Source organism: Delphinus delphis, chromosome 19, assembly GCF_949987515.2.
Source record: "Delphinus delphis chromosome 19, mDelDel1.2, whole genome shotgun sequence".
NCBI classification, from domain to species: domain Eukaryota; kingdom Metazoa; phylum Chordata; class Mammalia; order Artiodactyla; family Delphinidae; genus Delphinus; species Delphinus delphis.
This window is the reverse complement of record NC_082701.1, coordinates 22,190,986-22,204,995: the sequence shown is the minus strand read 5'-3', so window position 1 is coordinate 22,204,995 and position 14,010 is coordinate 22,190,986. Positions and strand designations below refer to the sequence as shown.

The following is a 14,010-nucleotide window of genomic DNA, read 5'->3' as shown; positions in this document are numbered from 1 at the left end:
AAAAGAAAGCCTCACTGCCCACAGCCTCTGCAAAGCTGGCGCCCACAGGTTCGGGGGTGCTGGCTGGCTGGTCAGGCTTCAGGGACCCTCGAGGATCTCACCAGGGGTCCCCAGCCCTACCCTGAAAACCCTCAAATCTCAAAGAGGATGGTTGAAGGTCAAGTCACCCCACCTGTGGGGTCAGAGCTGTCCTCACTGCCCCCCATGAAACCCCTCTCTATTCCCCCCACTTCCCTCACAACCAGACCCTCCCCACCCTCCAGGCCTCAAAATCTAATTTGCTATAGGCCCTTCATTCTTGCCCACCCCACCCCCGTTAAATAAGTTAATGTCACTTAAAGTGCTAAATTAGGAAACTAAAAGTACCAAATACCCCTCCTCGGGGCTGCCCTCTCCCAGGGCAGTGTCCCCAGTGTCAGGCTGTCTGCTCAACCCACCATCCATAACCAGCAGTCCAAAGGTGCCCCCTCCTCCGATCAGCGCCAGCCAGGCAGCTCCTCACCACAGGAAGGTGGTCCCGGGAAGCCAGCTCCTCTCCAAGGACACGCAGATTCCACGGGCTCACACCACCCTGAGGCCCCTCCACCTCTGGCCTCCCTCTCCAGCCCCTCTGTCTCGACTCCAGGCCCACCCAGGCATGAGTGGACGGGAGCAGAGAAGCAGCGGCGTTGGGTCACATCCCGAGGTTGGACAGGTGCGGCACCTCCAGGGCCAAAGTCTCCCGACATCCCATTTTCCAGCCTGATTTTGGGATTGGTCCAATGTCCAGGTTTTCCTCCAGGAAGGCTTCCGAGGAAGGGGAGAGGGGGTGTCTGGCTGCTCCAAGTCTCCACGCGTAGCGTTTGTTTGGAGTGCTCTTGGGAGGAGTGTGTGGGAGACGAGGAGGTGGGGCAGGGGGGTAGGAACTTCAGGATGGACTTGGGAGGGAAAGTGGGGAAAGAGAAAAGGAGGCATGATGACAGGAAGTGTGCCATTCTGGAACAGGAAATCAAGGGAAGGTGTCACGTTTTGGTTTTTAGTTTTACTGGTTTGCTTTTTCTTTCTTTCTTTTTTTTTTTTTTTTTTAAAAAAAAGATAATTAAAAGTGAATCATTAAAAAAACCAAAAACACCAACAGGGGATGGGCAGAGAGAGCTGAGGACAGGCCACCTTCAGGGGATCTAGAGAATGGTGTCAGGGTGGGGTGGAGATGAAGGGAAGCCGAGGAGAGAAATGGCAGGGATAAGGGAGGGGGCAGGCGGGGGTGGGGGGTAAGGGAGTTTCTAGAAGGAGATGGAAGAATTCCTCGCCCCAAAGGAAGTCAATACGGGGATGGAGGTTCTGGAAGCTGAGGGCTTTTCTGAGACTGGGCTTGAGGTCTCACTCGACCCGCTCATCTCTTTAGACGGTTTAGTGGCCTGGAACAAAAACAGAGGTCATGGGTCAGAGAGAGGAAGGGGAACCTTTGTGCTGGCCCCCAGTTACAGTTTTTGTTTTTTTTTTTTGCGGTATGCGGGCCTCTCACTGCTGTGGCCTCTCCCGTTGCGGAACACAGGCTCCGGACGTGCAGGCCCAGCGGCCACGGCTCACGGGCCCAGCCGCTCCGCGGCATGTGGGATCTTCCCGGACCGGGGCACGAACCCGTGTCCCCTGCATCGGCAGGCGGACTCTCAACCACTGTGCCACCAGGGAAGCCCCAGTTACAGTTTTAAAAAATGAAAAATCTCCACAAATCCAAGAGAAAATTAACTGCAAACAGTAGAAATCAGAGGAGGATCTGGAGACAGTGACTGGTCCCCTGAGACAGGGGAGGAGCGGGAGGGGGGGCACAGCAGGGGCAGAAAGGGGGCGTGGGGTTGGAACAGAGGACCTGGGATGGGAGGGTAGGCCCATGGTTACTGATAGGAAAGAGAGAAGGCGGGAGAGAGAGACCAGGGAAGCACAAGGGAGGGCAGCCCAGGGCCAGGACAGGCACCAGGAGCAGAGCGGGTGGGGAGCAGGGAGAGGGCAGCAGAAGGGAGGAAGAGGGGAAACATTAGCTGCTAAAGGGGAGGCGGGAGGGGCGCAGCCCAGGCTGGGAGGGGGGCCCAGCCAGCCAGCAGCCCAGTCGGGGCCCCTTCCAGCCTCAGCAGGTCTCACAGGGGCAATTGAGGAATGAGCTTGTCCTCCTGGGGGGCGCTTCTTTAAAGACCCTCCCCCCGCCGCCTCCTGCCCCACAAGTGTTCCTCCAGCTCTGAGCTGTGCCTTGTGGGTAATGGGAGGTCACCCCCTCATGACGTGTCCGGCACTCACAGGTCACCTCTGACAGAAACGGCCGTGCCCCCTCCTCACCTCCAGCAGACCCCTTGCATTTACACTGGTCCTGGAGGAGATGGCCTGTCACAAATGCAGACTCCAGGGCCCCACCCCAGGGTCCATCTCTAGCAGGAGCTCAGGAATCTGCATTTTAGCCAGGCGCCCCACGTGATCCTGCTGCACAGAACTCTGAGATCCCTCGATTAGGGCAACATGGACCAGGTTTTCTCTCTGAAGTTGTATCCACTGTCCCTCCTGGCCTTACTTAGCTACCGACCCGTCCTGATGAAAAAAGACAAAGCATGAGGACTAGAGGCAGAGAGGCTGTGGCGCACTGACAGAGACCTCCTGCGGGCCAGGTCTGGGCACGGTCATGCCCTTTCTCCCCGACCTACATTATCACCCAGCTGCTGGGCAGCCTCTATCAGATGCTTTGCAGGGGAAACCCAGACGGTGCCTCCCGCAGCCTGGAAGGGAACCAAGGAGACCGTATGTACCTGACTGGCCAACAGTGAACCCGCCCTTGAGGTTGCTGGTCACATTTCTTCTTCCACACGTGCACAGCAATCCCTCCCCCTGTTGTTTTTAATTATGTCCAGAGAAACAGAGCTTTGTCACCTTTGTGACAGGCAGAAACCTCATAGATGGTCAGCTTTAGCCGGGGGAGACTGGAACCGTTAGCTACACCCAAAGGGCTGAACCCCACACCCCTCCTCTTCCTGTGGGCCAGAGTCTAGCCCCCTCTCTGCGCCCCGAGCCTACTGACCTGTCCCTCTGGGCTACGAGGCATAGATTTCCACACAAGCGTAGGTCATCTTGATGCTGCCAACCCTGTTGGCGCCTCCTCCAGGGCCACTCCCAGGGCCACCTCCTCCTGCCCACACACCCTTCTTCCTAGCTGTTTGCCTGAATCAGGCACTGGGCTGGCAGAAGAGGTGGGGCTTCCCCCAGCCCAAGGGGAATGCGTCCCGATAAAACCTATGGCAATTCAAGCGTTCCCTTCTAGCTAGTGACTGATCTAGAGACAGGCAATGAGGAGAGAGGGGAGGTCAGCTGGGGGCCTCTGGGGAAGGTTCTCCTGCTCCTACAATGATCTGTGTGCCTAGGAGCCCTGGAATGAAGGCAGATGTGTTCGGGTGGGGTGGGATGATGGGCCACCTGAACAGAACTATGGAAGGAGCCCAGGTCTTGATGTCCTTGAGCTGCTGAATTCCCCAACCCTGGAACCTCCCTGCTTCTTGTTTCGTTAGCTAATACCTTTCCTTGTCATTTAAGCCATTTTGGAGTTTCTGTTATGTGCAGCTAAAACCGCTTAGACCGCTACATGTGAGCCCACCATTGTTCCCCTAATGTTCTTGTCAACAGTGTTCCCGTCACGAGTGCCGTCTCCCCAAGGGTTGGCGGCACCCACGAAGTTATGCTTCCCAGCAAAGCAGTAGAATCCAGCGTTAGGACAAGCAGAATTTGTAACTGGCAGACCTGGGTTTAAGTCCCAGCTCTGCCACTTCCTAACCGTGTGACCTTAGGCAGGTATCTCTCTGGGTCTTCATGTCGTTACTCGCAAAGCAGGGATAACAGCACCTACAGCACCAGAATCACATGAGACAATGCACACAGAGCACGAGGCCCAGTGCCTGCACTCAGGATGCAGGCAATAAATGGTAGCTATTATTATTATTATATCATTAGTATATTAACATTTCAAGTCTGCATTGTCTAGTTCCATCAGGATTGGGCCTGATCAGTGGCAAATTCATTCATTCATTCATTCATCCATTCGTTCACCTAACCAACAAATATTTATTGAGTGCCTGTGTGTGCCAAGTACTGTTCTAGGTGCTGTAGGGAGGTAGCAGTGACAAGGGGATTAATGTACAGATTTTTAAAGATATAAAGTTGCTACGAGGATTAAATAAGATGCTTAAAATTGGGACAGAAGAGGGGTGCTATTTTCTGTTTGCTTCTCCATCCCCAGCTCTGATTTCTGCCCTGCTCTGCACCCGGGTTGGCTGACCCCGCCATGCCGTGGCCGGCTGGCTTGGCTGGGTTTGCCCACTGGGGATTATGACAGGGCGGAAAGAGAGACGGGGTAAAGTTTCTTCCTTACTCCCTCCCCACGTGGTGCCACGTCGCTGGCATGCTGTGCCCTCCAGAACTATAGCACCTACTGTCCAGCTCTCACAGGACTCCCTAAACCCTAGGTCCCCAGACCCCTCTCCCCAGGGAGGTCCAGCTTCCTGCTCTCACTGGTCCCTGGGTGCCTCAGCGTCTCTTGCTGGTCCCTTCATTACAGTCTCTTCACCGGAACCAGTGGAGGAGATACGCTAGGTGTCCAACAGTTGCTTAGCCCTAGTAGAAGAGCGGGTGTCCACAGTTTCATGCCCGCACCAAGCCCTCGATCCTTGTCGCCTGGGAATCTGGCTCTCATCCCACCCCTGAATCTTGAGCACATCCAAGAGCTTTTCCTCAATCATTTCCTCCGATTTCTCTGCGGTATCAGGCACAGTTGCTTCCCCTCTCGGAACTTTCTCCACTCCTCCACCCCGACTTCTCTGTCTGGTCCTGCCACTTCTATTCCCCTCCCCCTCATCATTGTCAAGGCCGCTTAGAGCTCCTAGTGTCAGAACCACGAGATGAAGGAGAGGCCTCTGTCCAGCCCTTGGCCCTGACAAAGGTACAGTGCAGCCAAGCATGGTGGTGACTCCTTCCCTTTGGAGAGCGCTCTGTGGCTTTCGAAGTTCTTTCCCACACACGGTATTATATTACATGAACTCAGAAGCCGGCCTCTGGGTTCTTGCCCTCATTGTACAGATGAGGAAAGAGCCTGCAGAAGGCAGAGGACTTTGACCAGGGTCACAGACTGAGCTGGGATGGAACGGCGCCCTGGCCTCAGGATGGAGGGCCAGGTGATACGGGTGACTGGAGCAAATGGACGGGCTGGGGTGGGGGGGCGGGCAAGGAGAACTGGGCTGAGGGAGCCGAGGTTGGTCATGAAGAGCCAGGGCGGCCAGTGAGGGAGTTTTGATTTTCTTACCCAGCCGGGGCTGGAGGGCACAGGTGGTATGCTAGGGGAGTGATAAAATCAGATCCACATTTTACAAACCACCCTCCCCACCCCGCAGGTCTGGGAAGATAGGTTAGGGGTCACAGAAGTTGCAGGGAAACTTTAGAAGGGCATGCACTGGGGTACCGAGGCACAGGATCATTTTTTCCCCTGCTGCTTTATAACATTTCTTTACTTTAAAACATTTCTGCAAAGAACGTGTAATACTTCATTAGAGAGAAGATGCTTTTTTAAAGAAAGGTTTCTAGAAAAGTGAAAGTGAGGTACAGCCACACCAGTCATGTGGGAAGAGAGAAGCACCATGTAGCTGGGGAAGGTGAGGGAGGCGGGGAGCTCAGGGGACCCCTCAGCGTAGGTGGATGCCCGGGGCCGGTGACTTTCCCAACTGGCGAGCAGCGAGCAACAGGGGCAGGCTTGAGCTCAGAACAGAGACCTGGGCAGGGACAGATGGCACCTGGTGCCCAAGGAGAGGAGCACATGGTGTGAGCAGCAAAGAGGCTGTGGAAGAAGATGGACGCAGGGGAGTGAAGAGGTGGGCAGAGGGGAGGTGCCCAGGAGGGTCAGTGAGGACCGACAAGGGAGGAGAGGATGCCAAGGAGTGGAGGGTCCCACGGCCCCACGTGGGGGGGCAGCGTATGTGCCCAACATGCTGCAGAGAGGTGGGTAGAGCACGGTGCAAAGGGGCCACTTGGAGGCCACTGGAGACCTAGCCAAGCCCAGGGGTGAGGCTGGAAGGAAGCAGGAGGAGGGCGTGGGTTGAGGGATGAATGGAGGAGAGGGCGTGGAGGCGATGGAGGTGACTGGAGGGGCAGGAGAGAGGGCAATAGGCAGAGGAGCTGGGTGCCGGGGGAGTTGGGAGTCAGGGTGAGAGGTGGGGAGCATAATTCCAGAGGAGGGAGGCGCCCGCTGAAGAGGCAGAAGCAACTCTGTGCGGGGGTGGGGGCCTGGGTGTCAGTCCGGATTTGAACCCTGCTCCAGCACTTGCCGGCCCTGTGACCTCGGGTAAAGCCTCAGTTTCCCCATCTGTCAAATGGGGATGATAAGGCCCACCCTCAGAGTACTGAGTGTGCAATGAAGTAATGTGTGTGTCTGGCACAAGTGAATACCCCGGGAATGTCGGCAGCCGTTCTAGACACCGAAGAGAGACCAGCCTGGACAGGACGAGGGGAACTCATCCTTGGTAGTGGCAGGAAAAGAGCTGGGGGTGGGATTGGCAGGATGTGTCTGGGGACCCATGAGGAAGACGATTGGCCAGCAGGGAGCGTCTCCACTGGACGTCCACTGAGGGGTGTCTCCACTGGACTCCCCCGAGGACCAGCAGGCAGGCCTGTGTGCCCAGCGCTGGGCAGAGCCATGTGGTGGGAAGGGCTTTGGGATCCCTGGCTCCCAGTCCTGGCTTTGATGCCACCTTGCTGTGGGCCCGTGGGAAGTCCCTTTCCTTCTCTGAGCTGTCCCCTCATCTGTAAAGGAGGTGGCTAGACTTGCCCATCTCTCACCTCCTGCCTCTGAGCCTAGAACCTTCTTCAAGTCACAGCATCTGTACATTTCATGACCCCCACTCCCAGCCAGCACTCAGAATGGACCTGGCATACAGGAACTGCTCGGAAATATTTACTGAACCAAATGAGCGCACTAAAGGTCTCCCTAAACATCTAGGCCTGAGGACCATTTGCATCTTCCGACCGGGCCACAGGTGAGCCACAGGGCAGAAACATCCATGGGTGAGGCTGTCAACTCTATATACTGTCCCAGGCCCACTAATTAAATCTGAAAGAGGGTGCAGCGCCTCCACCACTATTACGGCACCCAACGGGGGGGCCGAAGTACTTCTCCCCTTCCTCCCCCTCCCCATTAACCACACTGCAACCCAAACACGAGACTGAAAAACAGATGCAAAACTGGTTTCTCCCTTAGTTGGGAGGTGGCCTAAGAGGGAGGCTGAGATGAGAGTGGGGACCCCAAAGAGCAGGTGGGACTTGAGAGCAGAGGGAAGGAAGCAGAGGAGGGGAGTGGAGTGGCAGGAAGACAGGCATAAAGGCCCCTTCCACACCCCGGGGTCACCAGCCTTAGCAGGGTCTTGTCCAGGAGCGGCTGAGGAGACAGCCCTCTCTGGTCCTGTGTGAGGGGCCTTCTGAGAGAGGAGCCGTCTGGCTGAGAACCAGATCCTGAGCCCTGGGACTGGAGAGAGGAAGGAGAAGATGGCTTAAGGGACCGGTGGGGCAGTCCTGGCGGGGAGGACCTCTCTGGGCAGCCGGCAGGAAGGTGGTCACAGGAATACTGGCAGGAGATGGCCAGTACACAGCAAGAGCACACAGCACTGCCAGTGGGGAGGGGGAGGGGGAGGGCGTCTGGATGGGGGCCAGGCCCCGCCCCCGTGGTACCCAGGCTTACCTGCTGCTGGGCCTGGATCCTCATGTACTCGGCCCTCTGCTTGCCATGCTTGCCTTTGTCGGGGCTGCCTGCCTGGCCCTGGGCCGCCTTCAGCCGAGAGGTCCCCAGAGTCACCACCTTCATGGGTGGCACACTGCCACCGCCACTCTGCAGGAAGAGGAACAGGGTCAGGATTAGAGGTGAGGTCACACAGGCAGCCCAGGCACAGTGGGCCCTCTGAGACCTGGAGAGCTCTCCCTGGCTCCACACCCCCCCACCCCAGGAATCAAGCCCACTCTCAGGCCAGGTTTAAGGCCTCCCTGCAGGAGAGGGGATGGGGCCCCCGGCTAGGTTCCCAACAGCTCCTGGGTGAGAACCCTGGTGGCTTCCTTGAGTAGCCCGGGGGCAGCTGGTGCCCTTCTGGGGGAGCCATTTTGAAGGTGAAGGTCCCTGGCATCACCATCACCACTCCTGGCCCGAGAGAACGTGCCTGAGATCTGGGGGGAGGGGTCTTTATAATGGCAGACAAAGTAGGACTGGCAGCCCCAGGCCCACATCTTCCTCTGAATGGGAGGATGGGGGCGAAGTCTCCCTAGAGATGGACAAGTCCAGCCCCCTTGAACCACCCCAGGGACCAGGCCTGCCCAGAAGGGCGGCGCAGGCAGAGAAACAGCAGAGACAGAGAGAGTCAGACAGGAGAGGAGGAGGGGAGTGTGGGGATGCAGAAGGGGGAAAGAACTTTATTTGTCGGTTTACAGATACAGAGCAGAGGGAGAGGCCCTGGTCCCCACCATGGCTGGTTGGGCTGATCCCTGGGCAGGCCAGCTTCCCAGCCTGCCAGGGGCTCTGCCTGCAAACCCAGCCTGGCACCGGGCTCCCAGGAGGGGGGCGGGGCTGAGAGAAGGCCAGTGGGAGGAGGGGGCTGGCGTGGTGCTCCTGCAGCCTCCCACTCCCTCCAGCTCTGAAGACTGGAGCAGGAAGATAAGAGGAGAGGACGGGGCAGGAGGCAGCCACCTGGGGACCAGGGGGCGGGGGTGGGGGGCTGCCAGGGGATCCCGCGGCAGGGGCCGTGCCCATCTGGCTCAGGGTGGCTTCCAGCTCCCGGAGCGTCTCCTCCAGGCTGTCCATCCGCTGGGTGGTGGCACCGTGCCCCGTGCAGCCCAGGCCAGCAGCATGCTGACCCCTGCAGTCCCCGCTGCAGGGTTGGGCGTCGTGTCCAGAGTCCTTGAGGGTCTCCTCTGGGTAGGTCTCGGCAGCGGAGGGCTCCTGGGTCCTGTCTGGGGCAGGTCCCCGAGAACAGGGGACCCCAGCTCCTCCCTTTTCTGGGCTGTAGCTCCCTGTCCCCAGTCTCTTCAGAGCCGGCCCTTCCTTCTCCAGCATCGAGCTGTTCCCGGGCTGGGAAACCTCAGCCATTAGCCCTGGCGGGGCCCGTGGATTACCCCAGCCCCTCCCGCTGCCAGCCAGGGTCCGGGGTCGTGGGGTAGGGGTTGTCCTGAGGCCGGGTTCCTCAAGCCTGGCCTCTGGTGGAGAAGGAGGTTTGGGGGCACACTTTGTCAAGATGATCCGGGGGACGCAGAAGGGCCTGCGGCCTGCGGCAGCCTGCGGAGAGAGGAAAGATGAGGGAGAGTGTGGTCCCTGCAACCGAAGCACCCTGAGCTGGGATGGGGGGTCGCATGTGGGTGAGCCCAGCCCCTTCCTTTCACAGATAGGGAAACCGAGGCAGGGGAGGGTCCTGACTGAGTTTACCCAGCAAGTTAGAGGCAAAGTTGGGACTAGAACTCAGGCCTTTTTCCACCACACCCTACGGTCTCCCACTTTCTGGCAAAGATGCCAGTTTACCTAGAAGCACAGACACATGTTTACATCTCATCACCCATGTTAAACTCTGAGAGCAGCTCTCATGGTTACTGCCAGGAGTTTACCCATCTGTGCGATGGAGTAACAATAACGTGAGGCTGGTGGAGGATAAAGTGAGCATAAGTGGGCACGTGCTTGGAACAAGGCCTGGCACGGTGTAAGTGCTCGATAGGTATCAGCTATTTGTTGACTCAAACTGAATGTCCGAGACCCCCAGCCCCGTGTGGGTGGAGACCAGGTGTTGGCCTCTGGCTTCGGAGGGTGGGTCTGCCATCCTCATCTCAGGCCAGAGATTCCTGGTCCCTACCCCTTACTTCCGGAGCTTTCTCTGAGGGCTCCACAGTCACAACGGGAGGGGCTCAGCTAAGTCCCTCTGCTGCACAGGCTTGGGCAAAGCTAGAGCATCTGCCTCTGTGTGAGCGTCCCGGGCTCTGGCTTTGGTGGGGGCACAGAGAGAGGCCCCCAGTCACCCCTACCCGACTTGAGTGAATTCTGGTTTAATTCTGAGCAGAGTCTTATACCAGGAACTGCCATAAACGCCGTCATCTTTAATCCTTTCTGTTGCCCGTGAAATGGCTACTACTCTCATCACTTTACAGATGAGGAAACTGAGGTGAGGGGTGTCATGTAATTTACCCAAGGTCACTTACCCACAGCTAGCTAGTGGCAGAGCCAGGATTTGAACCCAGGCAGTCTGACTCCAAGTCCAGTGCTCTTTCCACTAAAAGGAGCCATGGGGAGATGCGTGGGGGGCAGCAGGGACCCCCAGACCCTCCGCCCCAGGCAACCCACCCAGCCCTGCCACCTACTTACCTGGATGTGGGAGGTGCAGACTGGGAAGGCAGAGAGGGCGACCCATGCCCGCCCGGCTCCACTGCCCAATGGCGCCTCAGGATGCAGAGGGGCAGCCAGCCCAAAGGGCCAGTGGAGGGGCTCTGCCCACTGGACCCCACCAGGACTGGCTTCCAGGGCCAGAAAGGTGCAGTGGCTGGGTGCCGCGGGCCAAGGTGCCGAGGGCACAGCCAGCCTGGGGCAGCCCAGCCATACCCCCAGACGGCTCCTTGGGCTGCTCTGTGCCCATCCTCTGCCCAGCAGACGGCACTGTCTACGTGTTTGGTGCCTGTCTGCTCCCCCCGCCAGGGAGCCAAAGCACCACCAGGTCTCAAGCCAGGCTAAAAATCAGGTGGCGGCCAGCACAGAACCCACTGTGGGCCAAGAGAACCAGATGAGGAAGGTGAACACGTGAGTGCGTGGGAGGCTCCCCTCTGCAGAGCAGAAGCCCTCCTGCTACAACCTAACTGGGCAGAGGGAGAGATTCCCAGACCACCGCCCCGCAATTCCCCCTCCCCAACCAAGCACAGTCCCCTGGGGTGCAGACAGCAGGTCACCCTCAAATTCCCAAGAAAAAATAAAGAGGAAATAAGTGCAGCAGGACAGCAGCAAGGACTGAAGTTGAAATGCCCAACACCGAAAGACAGAACCGGCAGCCAAGGAAGGGCATGGGTTTCTTCCATCCCAAGCTCTCTGCCCAGATGGGGCCATGGGGCGGAGAGAGGCTGTAAATGAGCCTTCCTCCTGGGCATCCTGGTGCCCAGCGCAAGGCATAGATTCTAGTGGGAGAAAGAGCCCCCACCTGGCACAGGCAGCAGAGTAGGGGAGATGGGGGCAGGGACCAGGCGAGGGCTCAGGACGGTGTCAGACTTTGAGTTGGGCCTAAAGTCATGTAACAAGCACGATCCAAACTCCAATCTTGGACCAAAGACAAAACGTGGGCTTCGGGCCAGACCTAAACTCTGGCTGCAGATACGAACAAAACACCCACCACGGGCCAGACCCGGAATCAGGCCTGTAAGGAAAGGCCCCAAGGGGGCCACCAGGTACCAGGCTGCTGGAGTCTGGAGAGGGAAGGAAGAGTGATGCACCCGTCCTTGGGGCAGGGGAGGGGGTGAGGCCGTGGCAGTGGCGGGACTCAGGGACGTGACTGGCAGGTTCTAGCGGGTGTTCTAGCGGGTTAGTGTGAGAAGTGAGGAGAGGAAGCGTGGAGGCACAGGCAGAGAGAGCGCCGTGAGAGGTGGGGGGCAGCCCGTTACCTTCCACGTGGGGCCCGGGGCTGAGCCCCCAGGAGGCCCCGGGTCCTGGGGGAACAGCAAGGTGGGGATCGGCTGGCGGCAGGGCGTGGGGGGGAGGGGAGACACTGAGCTTCTCTCAAACACCTGGGGAGCAGAAGGTGGGGGCAGGTTTGGAGGAGGGGGTACAGGGAGGATGGGGGTGCTGGGCTCTGACCCAGGCACTCATGGGGAGGGGGTGGCCTGGGCTGGCCCTCCTTGGCCCCTCACCATGGCCACTGGCCACCAGAGGCCCTGGTGGTCCAGGTCTTCAGCCTCTGGGGAGGGGTGGTGAGAACACTCGAGTCTGGGTGACTTACAGCACTGGGAGGGGGTCAAGGTATATGGGCGAGTCTGTGAGAGCTTCTGTTCTCAGAACACTAGGGGATGGGGGTCTCAGAGCACAGGAGGTGTCAGGGCAGTTGCGGGGTGTCTCAGACACTACAGTAAAAAACTCAAACATGTGGGGAGGGACCTTAGACCCCCTCCCCCATTTTACAGTGGAGAAGAAACTGAGGCAAGGAGGAGAGGCTCCTGAAGCAGCCTCAGTGGGGACCCGAGAATCCAGTCCCCTGTCCTAGTCCGGGCACCTCACCCTGGGGTCAGCTTGACAGGCAAAGGGAGGGGGCCTGGCTGATGACTCGGGGGGCCAGGTGCGCCCCTGACCCACCTCCAGCTCTGCGATGATGCGGTCCTCGTCGTCCTCATCCTTGACAGCAGAGGCCATGATGGGGGGCGTGGAGGACGGGCGGGCCACCTCGGACACGGCTCGGCGCAGCTTTACCTGGGGCTTCTGCACCTCCAGCTCCTCAGACTCGGCCTTCTGCAAGGGCCCGGTCCCCATGGAGACCAGGCTCTGGGCACCTCCCGCTCGCCTCCTAGGCCCCAGCACTTCCAGACCATCTCCCACCTGCCCCAGCTCCTCAAAGGCCAGGATGGCCCCTTGCCATGGAGGAAGCCCAAGCCAGAAGCAGAGTCACCACTGGCCAGCCTCCTTTCTTTCCTTCCACTTCCTCTGAGAGAGGGGACCACCCCAGAGAGTCTCCAGAGGTCATCTCAGGCATCCCCCCAACTCGACCCCCTGACCCCTACCCAAGCGATGGCGGTACCTTGATGAAGGCCGAGTCCTTCTTGCTGGTGACCACGACCTCTCCAGTGCGCGTGGTGGTCAGGCCATGGGAGGAGGGGAAGCTCCGGCGGGGAGGGGGCGGCGGGGGCGACTTGGAGGGCTTCTCCGTGCGGTATCGGGGCACTGTCAGCTCATCTGCGGGAGGCCAAGGGACTGGGGGTCAGGGGACTCGTAACCCTGGAGTCTGTGAGCCACACCTGACTCCAGGGTTAGGATAAACCTGGCTTCCTCCTCCAGCGAGGAAGGGAGAGGAACGCGCAGGGGAAAGGACACAGGCCCCCTCCTCCTTCTCTCCTACCTCCCCGTGCAATCCGACCCCAAGCCCTGCTGCTCCTCCCCTTACAGCACTCTCCTCCCTCGCTACTCAAAGTGTGGCCCGTGGGACAACAGCATTGGCAGCACCTGGGAGCTTCTTAGAAATGCAGAAGCACAGGCCCCACCCAGAGCTGCTAAATCAGAATCCACGTTCTAGCAGATCCCCGGGTGATTTCACGTGCACGTTCAAGTTTGAGAATCACTGCTCTAATCCATCCCTTTCCTGCCCACCCCTCAGCCCTGCCCTGCACAGACCTTCATCCTTTCTCCATCAAGAGAGAGTACTATTCTGAGAGTCTGACCCCACCCACCAGGCTCTCCTTTCCCCCAATTCTTCCCCGGGGTGGGGGCTGCTTCCTGGGCAACCTGCAGAAAAGTCCCTCAAGCCTGACATTCCTCTGCCTTTGATCCCCCAGCGATTCCCCATGACCCCAAACCACGTTCAAGTTTCTTGGCCCAGCACCCTCTGAGCCTGCCAACCTTTCAGCTTCAGCTCTGCTTACTAATCCTTGGTCTGGACCCAGCAGGGCAACACCAAACACAGACCTCCAGGCATTTGTATGTGCTGTTTCTCCCTGGAATGCCCTCTCTCACTGGCCAGGGAAATGCAAGGCTCCAATGGAAAGTCCCCTTCCATGGGAAGCCCTTCCTGCCCTTCCAGGGCCTCCTCTAGGACCGCATTTAGCACCTGAATCCTATTTCCGGTTTACGCACAAGGTATGGCCTGGGACAGATTACTTAACCACACTGAGCCTTAGTGTCCTCATCTGTAAAATGGAAATAATGACTGTATCTGCCTCCTGGGATTGTTGCAAAATTATAAGGATTGATACGTAGAAAAGCATTTGGAGCAGTTCTTGCCGCGTAGTAAGTGCTTGATAAACACAGATGTTAGT

The 14,010-nt window shown here is 58.4% G+C and overlaps 1 protein-coding gene across 11 annotated transcripts in view; it reads right to left on the bottom strand.

The window, feature by feature from the left end:
• Positions 1-1,033: 1,033 nt before the first annotated feature.
• SRCIN1 (SRC kinase signaling inhibitor 1) overlaps positions 1,034-14,010 on the bottom strand; it is a 64,702-nt gene continuing 51,725 nt past the window's right edge. For 8 of the 11 annotated variants that reach the window (XM_059996320.1, XM_059996314.1, XM_059996315.1 and 5 more), the window contains 4 exons: positions 12,780-12,934; positions 12,341-12,493; positions 11,656-11,778; positions 8,126-9,307 (listed from right to left, as the gene is read on the bottom strand). In XM_059996320.1, coding sequence (XP_059852303.1) covers positions 8,222-9,307; positions 11,656-11,778; positions 12,341-12,493; positions 12,780-12,934 — 1,517 coding nt within the window. In that variant the 3' untranslated portion in view covers positions 8,126-8,221. Of the gene's footprint in view, positions 1,398-7,729; positions 7,877-8,125; positions 9,308-11,655; positions 11,779-12,340; positions 12,494-12,779; positions 12,935-14,010 lie in introns of those variants that run through there. The other 3 variants (XM_059996324.1, XM_059996325.1, XM_059996323.1) reach the window with 2 other exon arrangements.